Source organism: Musa acuminata, chromosome BXJ2-8 (genome assembly GCF_036884655.1).
Source record: "Musa acuminata AAA Group cultivar baxijiao chromosome BXJ2-8, Cavendish_Baxijiao_AAA, whole genome shotgun sequence".
Classification (NCBI taxonomy): Eukaryota; Viridiplantae; Streptophyta; class Magnoliopsida; order Zingiberales; family Musaceae; genus Musa; species Musa acuminata.
Window position 1 is genome coordinate 9,979,791 of NC_088345.1, and position 15,671 is coordinate 9,995,461.

A 15,671-nucleotide genomic window follows, 5' to 3' on the forward strand; every position below is an offset into this window, starting at 1 on the left:
ATCATAAATTTAATAAATATATAATATATGTTAGAGTAAAATATCAAGTTGATTCAACTTTGGATCATGCGTACAAGAAGTCTGATATGATTGTAAGAGAAACTCGAACACTCAAACACTTACTCAGGAATGAGTCGAGGTGAGGTGAAGAGAAACTCGAACACTCAAACACTTACTCAGGAGTCGAGGTGAGGTGAACTCATTTCCTAATATGATTCTTTCGATGATCCAGAGAGTAGCTAATAAAGGTATGAATAGTTATTGATCTCGATTTTTATGATCCAATAAACTTTTTATAATGAATTAAACTTTGATTGAAATGTCACATATCAAAAATATATTAGAGCAAATATTTTCTATGTAATTATATACGTGTGATATTTTTAGAAAAAAATAAGACAACGTGTGTAAGAAAGTATGATATAGTTGGAAGAGAGCCTTGAAAGTATTTTTATGAAAATCTATGTCGGATGATTTCTCGATATTTCTTTTTGACCCTTAGTCAGTAGTTAGCAAGGGTGTGAATAGTCACTAATCTCGATTTTTATAATCCGATGGGCTTTTTATAGTGGGTTAAACTTTGATTGAACTGTCATGTATAAAGTATAAATTAGAGTGAATATTTTTTTTTAATTATATTCGTATGATATTTACTAAAAAAAGAAGGACCATTGAGACAAAAAGGACAATCACAGTTAAGATGAGTCACAGCGGCGGAAGCAAAAGGGAAGGAGTCGAAATTCGAATACAGGCTTCGTTGTTTGGGGACGCGCCTGCGTTTGGATTCCCAGCTCTGAAGGCCTCCGTCGTCGCGCACATAAATGGGCAACCCCATGTGGGTAAGGGACCCACAACGGGACCAGCACTGCTGACCAGTGAACGTGCCAGCCTGGTCACGTGTCCCCCAGCGTCGTCCGCGAGGAGACGGATGAGACCGATGATTATTAGATCGGCGCCTGAGCCGCACTTCACGTGCGCTCTTTCCTATCCAAGCAGCAAATATGACTCGTCCATCGCTGCTACTGCTGGCAGGAGAAGGACGGGAGTCCATCGATTGGCACCACCGGCTGTCATAACGCCGCGACCCGTCCGTGAAGCAGATGTTGGGACGTGACTTGCCTGCTTTGGTGAGTCCATAGACTCCCACTCGGATCTCAGCATGTGTAATCCGTCAAGACAATATTGCACGAGACTCGATTGTGAGGACAGGTCTGCCATTTAAGAATCAGTCGCTCCGACGCACACATCATGGTTGTTCCGATTACCTTTGGATATCTCGTGAATCACCGTCACCTCTGTCTCCCTATCTATCTATCCATCTATCTATCTAGTGAGAGGATTAGAACCACCATGGTAAACAACTCGTCTCAGGTAGAGCGTCTGCATCCACGCACTATGGGACAGACAGGGTGGCATGTGCTTTGGCACATGTCCACGGCCATCTTCTCTGGGACAAATGATTCCTTCCATGTCTAGGGCTCCCCACAAGTTAGCCATGGGAGTTGTTGTCAAGGCTGGACTTTTGTTTGCTTGCCGAATGATGAGGGCAGGTACACTTATATTTGTAGTACCATTTGCACAGAGAGCACATTGGTTGTCTTCTAGAATTTGACTCCAATGTTTCATAAAATGGATGGTGTCAGCCACTAATCAATCACATTTGTTTGAGAGGAAATGCCATCAATTTCTGCATCTTGATGTAAGGAGATAGATAATTGACTTGGTCGTTGATAGTGAACCGGATTATTGCTAGCCGCATGTGTTAATTATGATTAAAGTACATAAAATCCTCATAAAAAGCTAAAATACTCGGTAATCATAATCATAGGTACCATTTCACTTCATGCTCGCCAAAACGTTGCATGCGAGACATACAACACGACAACAAGAGAACAAAGGTGTCGGTCTAAATAATTGAACGGTAACAAATTGACATTTGTGAGAGCACCAAAGCGATCTCAAGCTGCAAAATGAGTTCCTGAAATTAATTGCAAAGATCCCTCCCCTCCCTCTATGAGACAGCCATCCTCATCCAAATGGTTCAAAGCATTAAATAGAGTGATGTCACTTCTCGTTTATCCATACTCCGTCTTTTCATATAACTTTCTTTAAATCTAAATAAAAATGATGAAAGAGTTGGTAAGGCATTTGGCGGCCACGTCACGTCGTTTTTATTAATCGCCTGTCGTCTGTCTATTCCTTGTTTGTGCCACCATTAGAAGTGGACAGCTTAATTGACGAAAACAAAATTTATACCCAAATAAAATTGATAGGATTATTTATTTCGAGAGAGGGTGACCCCAAAAGAAAATTGAAGTTCCACTACGGTCCACCGTTCAATTGGGGGATAAGGTTATCCCCATAGTTAAAGATCGTATGCTTAGCTCTAATCCCGTCATCGACGTCGACTCTTCCCGGAAGCGGAACACAAAACACTCTTTCCACCCAACGTTTCCCGGCTCCGCGGGCGAAAGCACCGGCACGCGGAACAGCTGATCCCGGAGACGGAGGGAACCAGTCACATCAGTGCGCGTGTGGTCCTTTCCTAATCCACGTTGGACGGCTCCGGTGTCCGGACCGACCCGACACGTGGCGCTAGCGTAGCTCCGCGGCGGACGAATCTGAGCTGTACTGAATACAAAACTGGGGTGGACCGGATCACGTGGATCTTATCCATTGCGCCTCTCGAAAGAGGAATGAATTAATATAATATTGTCATGAATGGTTTTGGTTGGGCATGTGCTTACCGGCTACCGGCTATCCCGGTCATCGTTGTCGCTTCTTGGCAGTATATATATGGCGGGAAGCTTTCATCCTTCTCCACACCATAATCGAAGCGGAACAAGTGCTCCTTTGAGAGGGTTCAGACAGCAGAGGAGTAACGATGCCGTTCTCTCAGATCGCCATTGGACGTCCGGAGGAGGCAACTCACCCGAGTGCACTCAAGGCCGCGCTCGCTGAGTTCATATGCACCCTCATCTTCGTCTTCGCCGGCCAAGGCTCCGGCATGGCCTACAGTACGTTCTTCTCTTTGTGTCTTTCTGTCGCTTATCCTGCGTGGTCTTTGCCGGACCCCTGATGATCGTTCGTGTGGGTGCAGACAAGTTGACGAGCGACGGGGCGGCGACGCCCACGGGACTGATCGCGGCGGCGCTGGCGCACGGCTTCGCCTTGTTCGTGGCGGTGTCGGTGGGGGCTAACATCTCCGGCGGGCACGTGAACCCGGCGGTGACCTTCGGAGCGTTCGTTGGCGGGAACATCACGCTGCTGCGGGGCATCCTCTACTGGATCGCGCAGCTGCTGGGCTCCACCGTGGCCTGCCTCCTGCTCCGCTTCTCCACCGGCGGGCTCGAGACCGGCACCTTCGGGCTGTCCGGGGTGAGCGCGTGGGAGGCGCTGGTGCTGGAGATCGTCATGACCTTCGGCCTCGTGTACACCGTCTACGCCACCGCCGTGGACCCCAAGAAGGGCAGCCTCGGCACCATCGCCCCCATCGCCATCGGCTTCATCGTGGGCGCCAACATCCTCGTGGGCGGGCCCTTCAGCGGCGCCTCCATGAACCCCGCCGTGTCCTTCGGCCCGGCCCTCGTCAGCTGGTCCTGGACCCACCAGTGGATCTACTGGCTCGGTCCGCTCATCGGCGGCGGCCTCGCCGGGATCGTCTACGAGTTCTTCTTCATCAGCCACTCCCACGAGCAGCTCCCGACCACCGACTACTGAGGCGGCTGTCGAAGTCGTCGGCGCTCCTACGTACTTATTTCGAAAAGTCCGTGCACTTTGCTTCCTTCGATCATGCACCTTGTTGTTTATCCTTATTTCTCTCTGCTCCTGTTCCTTGATTCAAGTCCTCGATCCATCTCTGACTCCATCTCCATACATCCAAGATCACGAGATGGTGGTGTGCTCCTTCGTGTGTAATCTCCGGTCGATCATGATCGTGATGGTGGTCAGTGTTTGTTCTGATTTCTCGCGGTGATGGAGTCCAACTTTATGCGTAAATGTGGCCAAGAGAAAGATACCTCAGAAATCGACTTGATGGAACTGACAAACGGGTAGAATTAGCGAAAGAAATTAGCCTCATCAATGAACGCGATCAGAAAAAATCATACGATGAACAAACAAGTCATATTTACTAGAGAACAAAAAAATATTTAGCTACTATAAAACCAGAAGACGAAGACTTTGTGTTGACAAAAACACATTTATGACCGACGAAACACGGAACTGTGTATGTATATTGCAACTCTTTTCGTTTATATGTTAATTTGTGTCGATTTATCCAATTTCTTGGATGTAACCTTACTTCAAGTAGTTCAGACACCGACATGCTGCATAATTGGACGTAATCACTCAATTCTTATATAAATACGTTGCTATTATCACTTTATAGAGAGGCACACAAGGCAAGAGAAGCGTTGGCGATGGCTTATCCCCTCCACGACTTCAACGTTGCATCATTGTCTGTGGGTGTCCTTGTTCCGCGACTTTACTTAATGTCAAGCCGAGCTGTCCCAACAGCCCTTTCGTGCTCATCATTGACTCGATGAATTGTCTTCACGCTCTCGACCTCGCCTCCTCTCTCCAATAGGCCGCATATCTTCGGGTCTAGTCATGCTGGTCGTCGTATTATTAGGGTTATGGGGTCTCGGAGGACAGCGGTGAGCTTATGGAATGTGCACCGAATCGCTTTCTTCTTCGTGCTGTTGCGCTGACGTGAAAGGCGGTCGGGTCACCCCTCAGGTCTTGTCTCTTTCGAAGCCAGGCGGGTCTGCTTTCTTTTCCTGGCTTTGAGGTCCCACGTGAATCCATGGACATGCTTAGCCAGCCATCAGATTGAAAAAAATGATAGACTCACGAAATCGAGGTCATGCCACATAATATTCTTTCTAGTTAAATATCAAAAATATATTTTTGTTCATATAGTAAATATCCATTCTAATTAAATCCATTATAAATATCTTATTAAGCCATAATAATCGAGATCAATTAATATTTATTTAAAAAATTTATTTTTTATTATTAAATTAACTTGAGTATTAGAGGAACCACGTTGGATAACTCGCATGACTTTGGTCTTTATATAAGTCGACTATCAAGTAATTTTATTAAACCACAATAATCGAGATCATACATCGACTATCAAGTAATTTTATTTTTTATTATGAAATTAACTTAGCATTAAAGGAACCATAGTCGGATGACTCACTTGACTTCAATTTTTATATAAGTCGACTATCAAGTAATATTTTGACCACATCATTAAGATCACCGTCGAGGAATTTTTAACACATTTGGCTTAAATGAAACTTGATTGATCATGATATTATTGACATCTCTCACATCATTTAAGCGTTAAGAAAAGACTCATGTCACAAGAACATCATCCCATCGATTCGCTCAACAAGCGCTCTAGCGAGGACACTCCTCTCTGACCCACAATATTTTAAACCTATGACAGATGAAAGCATTTAAAGCGTTTGATGTATCTTTTATAAGCAAAAGCATCACAAGCGTTTGATGCATCTTTTATGAGCAAAAGCATCACAAAAGTATTCTAAGCATCTAACGTGTTCTTCATGGTCAAAAAGCATTCTAGCATCCAATGCATCATTTGTGAACATAAGTGTATCTAACATGATAAGTATATCTAACATGTGACGCATGTGAAGTGTCTATTATGTCCCTCACAGATAATCCTTGACACACAATAGATCTAAAAAATCTTTCACTTACAGTAGTAGCTTGACCATTCAAGAAAGTGGCACCTTCCCAACAGTATGCCATATCGATCAAGACCCAACCTTCTCTCGAAGTGGACATCTATGTGACACTATACTAAATTAGTTGAGACCTAACCTCTATCGCCCGAAATGAGCATGAGCATCTCGGCAACACCATGCCAAATTGACTGAACCAATCTTTGACACTCGATGTGGGCACTTCGATAGCCTTGTAGTAAATGAACTCGATGGAGTCAACAAGATGCATCAACACTTCGACATGCTCTGGACAGACAACAGCACGCATAAAAAAGATGCAGGGGTGATTTGGAATGATAATGCCGATAAAGAGCATCAGCATCTCAACATTGCAATACAACCACAAGAGCTTACGAGTCATGGTATTCCAGATCTCGATGAGATACAACACGACAACATCATCAAAGGCCATCTGCATCAATTGAGCTTTAGAAAGTGAAGCACTATGTGGTTATGTCTGACCCACATCATCAACTACTTATACGCAAGCCACGTGTTGGGCTCGCATCACCAACTAGCCATTCACAAAGGTGTTGGGGACTCGGGGTGTTTGACCCATATCGTAGGTAGAGATGCCTGATCCACATAACCTGCCATCCATCGATGAGAGACAAAGCATGGCCAAGGAGTACTCCATAAGCTTGCAATTGCAACATTTCATGCCTCAACTTGTTCCAACACTTAGACATGGGCATCTTGACACCCTACAACAGATTGATGATGGGTTTCCATCGTCCAACATGGGCTAGATCGGGCAACGATGGAGTCTCGTTGCTCGACGAGGATTTCTTGGCATCTTCACCTCAAATTAAGCGATAATGTGTTTTTTGAAAGTATAAAAACTATAACCATGTTATTATTATGTAAAAAAAATTAATATCAGAATAAAAATTAAATAACAATAGATCAAGATTAGGTTTACATATCATTCAAAAAATATTTATATGATATGCAAATGCATCATCATCGGATTCAAAAGTTATAACGATATCGATCTACAAAAAGAACTAGACTTACTATCTTCCTACTTTTTATCATTCAAAAAATCACTATAAGCGATATAATAAGAATTGATGGAGATTGAGAATAAATCTCGTATTGTATGTAATCTATAAGAGGTCATGTCTATCAATATATAAGAGCAAAGGATCTAGAATAAAGAAGTATGAGAGTCTCTCTCATCAATTTAATCTCATGAGGAATCCTATCATGGACTTCCTTTTTATTATTTAATAATCATAATCAGAATCTAATCAGATTTATTATACATCTAACTTAATTAAATAGGATCTCATAATCTAACATTCTTCAACTTAGCACATTAATTGGTAAGATATAAAAAAAATTTAAAATTAAAATAAATAAAATAAATGTTTATTTTAAAAATAATTTTACTTAGTCAGATTTTAAAATTTTAAAAAAATATATTATACATGGCTATTAATTTTAAAACAAGTCAACAAGTTCAGTATAAACAATAATGCTTCATTAAATCCAACTAACTATACAAAGTCCCTTTTATGTCATTAATGTCATAGTCCCTTTTATGTATCACAACATTGATAATTTTTTCTAATATAGTTTATAATGACCCCTATAATTTATATTGTTAAGACAATTTTGTCATTACATTCAACTATAATATGCATAAATATAAATATAAATAGGATAGTAAAAATAAATAACTTTAATTTAAAAATAAAATATTAATAATAATATTCATTTAAATATGTATCGTCATATAATTTATAACTTATTCATAAGCTTTATTCTAAGAATATGCTTTTTAAATATTTTAGATTGTAAAACTTTAGCAAATGGATCAACAATCATCAAAGTAGAGTTTAGGTTCTCAATTAATAATTATTTTATCTGGATTCTTTCTCTAATCACCAAATACTTTATTTTGATATGCTCAGAACTACTATAGTACTTAACATTATAGAAAAGAAAACTATTACAATGTTATCATAAAATATCTTTAGTGACCTAATAATTGAGTCAACTATTGAATCTCGGATTTTGATGATAAAATCAATTGATGAGTTATTTGATCTAATCCATATTATTGAGTTAAGTATGCAGGATTAACTACGATAACCAGAAAACACAAAGCAAGAATACCGGAGTCAAGTTCGATGAACATTTAAGAGTCCGAAGAATCGTCGGAGATGCTGATGGATCCAACCGAGAAGAAATCGGGAATCTGTTAGAAGTTCACCGAAGAGATCATCGGAGGTTCGCAGAGATCACCGAGAAGTCTCGGCTACTCATTAAAGTCATCACAAGTTCAGGAGCGTGCTTGGACCCCGTCGGAAGAAGTTCGTCGGAAAGCTCGCCGGAACAAGACTTGACGTTCGCGGTTGATAAAATTGCTTAGGATGTGTTTTGTTATGTAGTTCACTTGTAATTAGGATTAGGATTAAGAAGATAATCCTATATCCTGGTTAGGGGCCAATTGGGCCCGAGTTCGGACTAGTTTAGGCCAAGATTGAAGCCCAACTAGTGGCTGAAAACACTGTAGTCGGGCTGAAAACACTGTAGGCGGTGGCACCGCCTGGCTTGGCGGTGGCACCGCCCAGCACCCGAGAGCTGGGCGGTGACACCTCTTGGGCTGGGCGGTTGCACCGCCCAGCACCCGAGCGCTGGGCGGTGGCACCGCCAGCATCGGGAAACCAAAGAGAATTCAAATTTGGAGCTCAAATTTTGGAGCCCAAATTTGAATCCTCTTGAGGCTATAAATACCCCTCAAAACTCAGCAGAGAATACAACTTTTTGTGTAGCAAAAGTTTGAGAGAAAGGTCTTAGAAAAGTGTTAGCTTGTCTTCTTTTCAATTTGCTAGTGTTGACCTCATCTCTTCTCGAAAATCTGTAAGAGAGTGAACCGCTTGTAAAGAGTTGTAAGAGAGGTATTTACCCTTCCATTTCAAGAGACTTGCTAGTGGAAGGTGGGAGCCTCATCGAAGAGGGGCCTCGCAAGTGGAGTAGGTCATTTGACCGAACCACTCTAAAATCGGCGTGATTCTTGGTTTGTATTTCATTATTGCTATTTACATTATTGCAAACCTTCTTATATGCTTTAAGTTCCTTATTACTTTTGCTGCACATATTTAAGAATACGCTTTCAAGATTAAGCTTTTCAAGTTCCGTTCTTATCGTACGAAAGATTTTCTAAAACCGAAGTTTTAATCCGCTGCACTAATTCACCCCCCCCTCTTAGTGCCGCTCCGATCCTAACAATTGGTATCAGAGCAAGGTTATCTCTCATATTTGGTTTAATACCCAAGAGAGATGGCTTACTCCGGCATGCAAGAGGGCCATTCTATTGCACGACCACCTTTCTTTAATGGGTCGGATTACACATATTGGAAGACTCGCATGAGGATCTTCCTCATTTCTATGGACTTTGAGCTTTGGTCTATTGTCGAGAATGGATTTCAAAAATCTTCTCTTCCGATGAGCGAATGGAATGAATCGGAGAAGAAGGTTTTTGCTTTAAATGCAAAGGCTATGAATGCCTTGTTTTGTGCACTAGACAAAAACGAATTTAATCGTGTTTCAATTTGTGATTCGGCTTTTGATATTTGGAGAACTCTTGAGGTCACTCATGAAGGCACTAGCCGAGTGAAAGAGTCCAAAATCAACATCCTTGTGCACTCTTACGAACTTTTCCGAATGAAACCAAGTGAGTCCATCGGAGACATGTACACCCGGTTTACGGATGTCATCAATGGACTCAAAGCTCTTGGTAAAGATTTTACTAACTTTGAACTAGTAACTAAAATCTTAAGATCCCTCCCTAAAAGTTGGGATCCAAAAGTCACGGTCATTCAAGAGGCCAAAGACCTTAAAGTATTCCCTCTTGAAGAACTCATTGGGTCTCTAATGACCTATGAAATGACATGTCAAGCTCATGACGAGCTCGAGAACCCCCTTCCAAAGAACAGGAAGGATATGACACTCAAATCACAAGAAGACCACTTGAAAGGAACATCAAGTGATGAGGACAGTGACAATGACATTGTACTTTTGACTTAAAAATTCAAAAAATATTTAAGGAAGAACAAATTTAAAAATAATATAAAAAATAAATTTGAACAAAAGAAGGACCAAGTGATTTGCTATGAATGCAAAAAACCGGGACACTACAAGAACGATTGCCCTCAAGCCAAAAAGAGAACATCAAAGAAGAAGGCGCTAAAGGCAACGTGTGATGATTCAAGTGCATCCGAAGAAGAGGAGTCCAACACCGAGCAAGTTGCTCATTACGCGCTAATGGCTTTAGGAGAAGAGGTATGTGATTTATTTAATGAAGATTTATCTTTTGAAGAACTCTCTATCGCTTTTCATGAATTATTTGATGAATGTAGAACTGTTAGCAAGAAGTTAAGTATCTTAAAGAAAGAGCATGCTTTACTACAAGATAAGTTTGATAATATTCAAACTCCTCCATGCTCTAAGTGTGAGCATTTAGAAGCAATAAAAAATGAAAATTTTCTTCTTAAAGAAACCTTAAACAAGTTTAAGGTTGGTAGCAAAGGATTAGATATGATCCTTGCACACAAGGGTCACATCGCAAATAGAAATGGAATTGGATTTGTAAAAGGATTACATCAAAATCCTACCACTTTCATAAAAGGACCTACATTACATGTTTCCTCTTATATGCAATGCAACTTCTGTTGCAAATCCGGACATATTGCCTACAAATGTCCATTTAGGAAAATGAGTTCACAAAAATTAATATGGGTTCCTAAAGGAACTATAAAGGATTCGATAATAAATAACAAAGTTAGTGGGTCAATTTTTGAGGCACCCAAAATCAAATGGGTACCTAAAAATCATCCTCTTTTGTAGACAAACCCACAAGCTAGGAGCAAGAGATGGTATCTCGATAGTGGATGCTCAAGACATATGACTGGAGATCCATCTCATTTCTCTATGCTCACTAGCAAAGAAGAATGGTACGCCACCTTCGGAGACAACAACAAAGGCAAAATCATTGGCAAGGGAACTATTGGTAACAAATTTAGTTTTTCCATTGATGATGTTTTACTAGTTGATAGATTGAAACACAATCTCTTAAGTATTAGTCAACTATGCGATAAAGGTTATATCGTTAGGTTTGAATCAAATATGTGCATTATTGAAAAACCAAATCATAACATGACTATGATTGCGTTAAAACAAAATAATGTCTATACCATCAATCTTGATGAACTAAGTAATGAAATGTGTTTCTCCGCCGTAAATGATGATGCTTGGCTTTGGCATAGGAGATTAGGTCATGCAAGCATGAAAACAATATCTAAAATCTCATCTCAAAAACTAGTACGAGGGATTCCGAATATGAAGTTTATTAAGGATAAGGTATGCGATGCATGTCAACTAGGGAAACAAATAAAAACAAGCTTCAAACCAAAAAATCAAATTAGCACCACTAGACCGTTACAATTGATCCATTTGGACTTATTTGGACCAATTGATACAACAAGTCTAGGTGAAAGCAAATATGCTTTTGTGATTGTGGATGACTACTCTAGATACACTTGGACCTATTTCTTAACTCACAAAAGTGATTGTTTCAAGTGTTTCTCTAAATTTTGTAAACTCACTCAAAACGAAAAAGGTTTCATGATTTCATCAATACGAAGTGATCATGGTGACGAATTTCAAAACCATGACTTTCAAAATTTTTGTGAAGTTAATGGATACAATCATAACTTCTCCACTCCGAGAAATCCCCAACAAAATGGAGTAGTTGAAAGAAAAAATAGAAACCTACAAGAAATGGCAAGAACTATGTTAAATGAACATAGTTTACCTAAGTATTTTTGGGCCGAAGCCGTAAATACGGCTTGCTACATCATGAATAGAGTCCTAATAAGACCTTCCTTATCAAAAACTCCCTATGAATTATGGAATAACAAAAAACCAAATATTTCCTATTTTAAAGTTTTCGGTTGTAAATGCTTTATTTTAAATGAAAGGGATGCCTTTAGAAAATTTGATGCTAAATCCGATGAAGGCATCTTTCTTGGTTACTCTTCCGTTTCGAAAGCTTTTCGGGTTTTTAATAAAAGAACCTTAGTAATTGAAGAGTCTATTCATGTAGTCTTTAACGAAGTCTCAAATTTTAAGAAAAATAATTTTGACGATGATCTTGGTTTTGATAATTTGAATTTAAATGAACCCCTTCCTCAAAATAGCAACTTGGATGCACCTTCTTTCGAAATTTCCTTACCTAAGGAATGGAAGTATATAGATGCTCATCCAAAGGAGCTAATTATAGGGGATACATCTAAAGGGATTCAAACTCGTTCCTCTTTCAAGAATTTTTATGCTAATGCCGCCTTCCTCTCTCAAATCGAACCTAAGTGCATTGACGAGGCCATAAAAGATGATTTTTGGGTTATTGCAATGCAAGAGGAATTAAATTAATTTGAGAGAAATAAGGTGTGGGAGCTTATTTCTAGACCTAGTGACCATTTAGTCATTGGTACTAAGTAGGTCTTTAGAAACAAGCAAGACGAAAATGGTATCGTGGTTAGAAACAAGGCTAGATTAGTGGCCAAAGGTTTCAACCAAGAAGAAGGTATCGATTACGAAGAAACCTTCGCTCCCGTGGCTCGATTAGAAGCCATAAGGATGCTCCTTGCCTATGCTAGTAGTTATAATTTTAAACTATTTCAAATGGATGTCAAAAGTGCCTTCTTGAATGGTTTTATTTCCGAAGAAGTATATGTCAAACAACCTCCCGGATTTGAAAATACTCTTTTTCCTAATCATGTATTCAAATTGACTAAGACTCTCTATGGCTTGAAACAAGCTCCTAGAGCTTGGTATGAAAGGCTTAATTCCTTTCTTATTTTAAATAATTTTACCAAAGGCAAGGTTGATACTACATTGTTTATTAAACATTTTGAAAATAATTTTCTTATTGTGCAAATTTATGTTGACGATATTATTTTTGGCTCTTCGGATGAATCACTATGTGAATCATTTGCCAAATCTATGAGTCATGAATTCGAAATGAGTTTAATGGGGGAATTAACTTTCTTTTTAGGATTACAAATCAAACAACTTAAGGATGGTATATTTCTTAACCAATCTAAATATACGTTAGAATTGTTAAAACGATTTAACATGGATAATTCAAAAGCAATAAACACCCCTATGAGTATTGCGACTAAGTTAGATATGGATGAAATTAGTGAAAATTTCGATCAAAAAACATATAGGGGTATGATAGGTAGTCTACTCTACCTTACCGCGACTAGACCAGATATCATGTTTAGTGTAGGACTTTGTGCTAGGTTTCAATCAAATCCTAAACTATCTCATCTTAAAAGTGTTAAAAGAATATTTAGGTATCTTAAAGGAACTCCAAATTTAGGTTTATGGTATCCAAAATCTGAAAATTTTGATTTAATGGCTTATGCGGATGCCGATTTTGGCGGATGTAGAATAGATAGAAAAAGTACATCCGAAACATGCCAATTTTTAGGACATGCACTTGTTTCTTGGACTTCCAAGAAACAAAATTCAGTAGCACTATCTACGGCGGAAGCCGAATACATTGCTGCAAGTGCATGCTGTGCACAAGTTGTTTGGATGAAAAACACATTAGAAGACTATGGAATTCACTTTAAAAATATTCCCATAAAATGTGATAATACTAGTGCCATATGTCTTACTAAAAATCCAATTCAGCATTCTAGAACTAAGCACATCGACGTTAGGCATCATTTCATACGCGATCATGTCCTTAACAATGATGTTGTTCTAGAATTCATTGACACAAAGCATCAATTAGCAGATATATTCACAAAAGCCTTGAATGAAGACCAATTTGAATTCATTAGAAGGGAATTAGGTATGTTAAATTGTCCCTAAACAATAAACTTGTTTGATTGGATTTTCTGTAAAGTTTTTCATCTTCTTTCAATCTCTCGGTGAATCTAATCCTTCTCCTTCAAATTCCATATGACATGTTGTGAAATCTCGAAATCGATTTTGATGACTTGATTATGAATTTCAAGTTAGAAATTTGATTTAAATAAGTTTTATCTAAATCATAACCTTGATCTTGCAAAATTGGAATCACAAATAATATCTTTTGGCATTCATGAATTGATAAATATGAAAGTATTGGCATTCATGACTTGAATTTGATTGAAACATTGTATGCTTAAATTAATCATTCTCCTATGTTTCAAAATCCTTTAAATGCCTTATATGATAATTGAAAAGCAATATTGAGATTCTAATGTATTTAACGATTTAAATGAGTTTGTATTCGAATTATGATCTTGACTTCGTGAGATTACTACTTGAATTTTTATCCCAATCTCTCTCTTGTACATCTACAATTTCTGTTATTTATAGAAAGAAGAGATTAGATAATATGAATGCATGCTGAATTTTCCTCTAAAATGAACTCTGCGTAAATATTTTTGCATACTTAATTTTTCAATGATAAAATCGTTGTATGACAAAATATGTGCTTCAAGTCTCATTTCCCTTTTTGTTGATGACAAAGGGGGAGAAAAGAGATGACTTGTATCATTCTTAATAGCATGCCAAAATATGAATTGCAAAATCCTTGAAAATATCTTAAGATTGATTGATCATATTGAATGCATGTCTAAAATGTATAATCATGCAATTCAAGTTGAAAATCTTTATCTCTTGTCATAGTAAAATTTGTCTCTTATCTTTCGACTTGAAAAAGATTTTCATCAAAGTTTCGCATTTACATTATGCTTAATAAGAATAACGATAAGTTCTACGGTTAGAGCTTATCGATTTATACTTGAATTCAATGGATGAAATTGAAGTGTTTTATCTTCTCATAATATGGCATATAGATAGGGGGAGTTACGTTTAACTCCGTCATCAATTGATTGTCATCATCAAAAAGGGGGAGATTGTTGAATCTCGGATTTTGATGATAAAATCAATTGATGAGTTATTTGATCTAATCCATATTATTGAGTTAAGTATGCAGGATTAACTACGATAACCAGAAAACACAAAGCAAGAATACCGGAGTCAAGTTCGATGAACATTTAAGAGTCCGAAGAATCGTCGGAGATGCTGATGGAACCAACCGAGAAGAAATCGGGAACCTGTTAGAAGTTCACCGAAGAGATCATCGGAGGTTCGCAGAGATCACCGAGAAGTCTCGGCTACTCATTAAAGTCATCACAAGTTCAGGAGCGTGCTTGGACCCCGTCGGAAGAAGTTCGTCGGAAAGCTCGCCGGAACAAGACTTGACGTTCGCGGTTGATAAAATTGCTTAGGATATGTTTTGTTATGTAGTTCACTTGTAATTAGGATTAGGATTAAGAAGATAATCCTATATCCTGGTTAGGGGCCAATTGGGCCCGAGTTCGGACTAGTTTAGGCCAAGATTGAAGCCCAACTAGTGGCTGAAAACACTGTAGTCGAGCTGAAAACACTGTAGGCGGTGGCACCGCCCAGCACCCGAGAGCTGGGCGGTGACACCTCCTGGGCTGGGCGGTTGCACCGCCCAGCACCCGAGCGCTGGGCGGTGGCACCGCCAGCATCGGGAAACCAAAGAGAATTCAAATTTGGAGCCCAAATTTGAATCCTCTTGAGGCTATAAATACCCCTCAAAACTCAGCAGAGAATACAACTTTTTGTGTAGCAAAAGTTTGAGAGAAAGGTCTTAGAAAAGTGTTAGCTTGTCTTCTTTTCAATTTGCTAGTGTTCACCTCATCTCTTCTCGAAAATCTGTAAGAGAGTGAACCGCTTGTAAAGAGTTGTAAGAGAGGTATTTACCCTTCCATTTTAAGAGACTTGCTAGTGGAAGGTGGGAGCCTCATCGAAGAGGGGCCTCGCAAGTGGAGTAGGTCATTTGACCGAACCACTCTAAAATCGGCGTGA

The 15,671-nt window shown here is 39.2% G+C and overlaps 1 protein-coding gene across 1 annotated transcript; it reads left to right on the forward strand.

The window, feature by feature from the left end:
* The first annotated feature begins 2,809 nt into the window (after positions 1-2,809).
* Positions 2,810-3,963, forward strand: LOC103993130 (probable aquaporin TIP1-1). The gene is made up of 2 exons (XM_009413084.3): positions 2,810-3,017; positions 3,101-3,963. Exons 1-2 carry the CDS (start codon positions 2,885-2,887, stop codon positions 3,718-3,720), a joined length of 753 nt encoding a protein of 250 aa, XP_009411359.2. The 5' UTR covers positions 2,810-2,884; the 3' UTR covers positions 3,721-3,963.
* Positions 3,964-15,671: the final 11,708 nt, after the last annotated feature.

Excerpts from the sequence above, each read along its gene's own strand:
- LOC103993130 (XM_009413084.3), top strand. The coding sequence starts at position 2,885 with ATGCCGTTCTCTCAGATCGCCATTGGACGTCCGGAGGAGGCAACTCAC. Across the intron at positions 3,018-3,100 it reads AGGCTCCGGCATGGCCTACA|ACAAGTTGACGAGCGACGGG; the intron begins GTACGTTCTTCT and ends GTGTGGGTGCAG.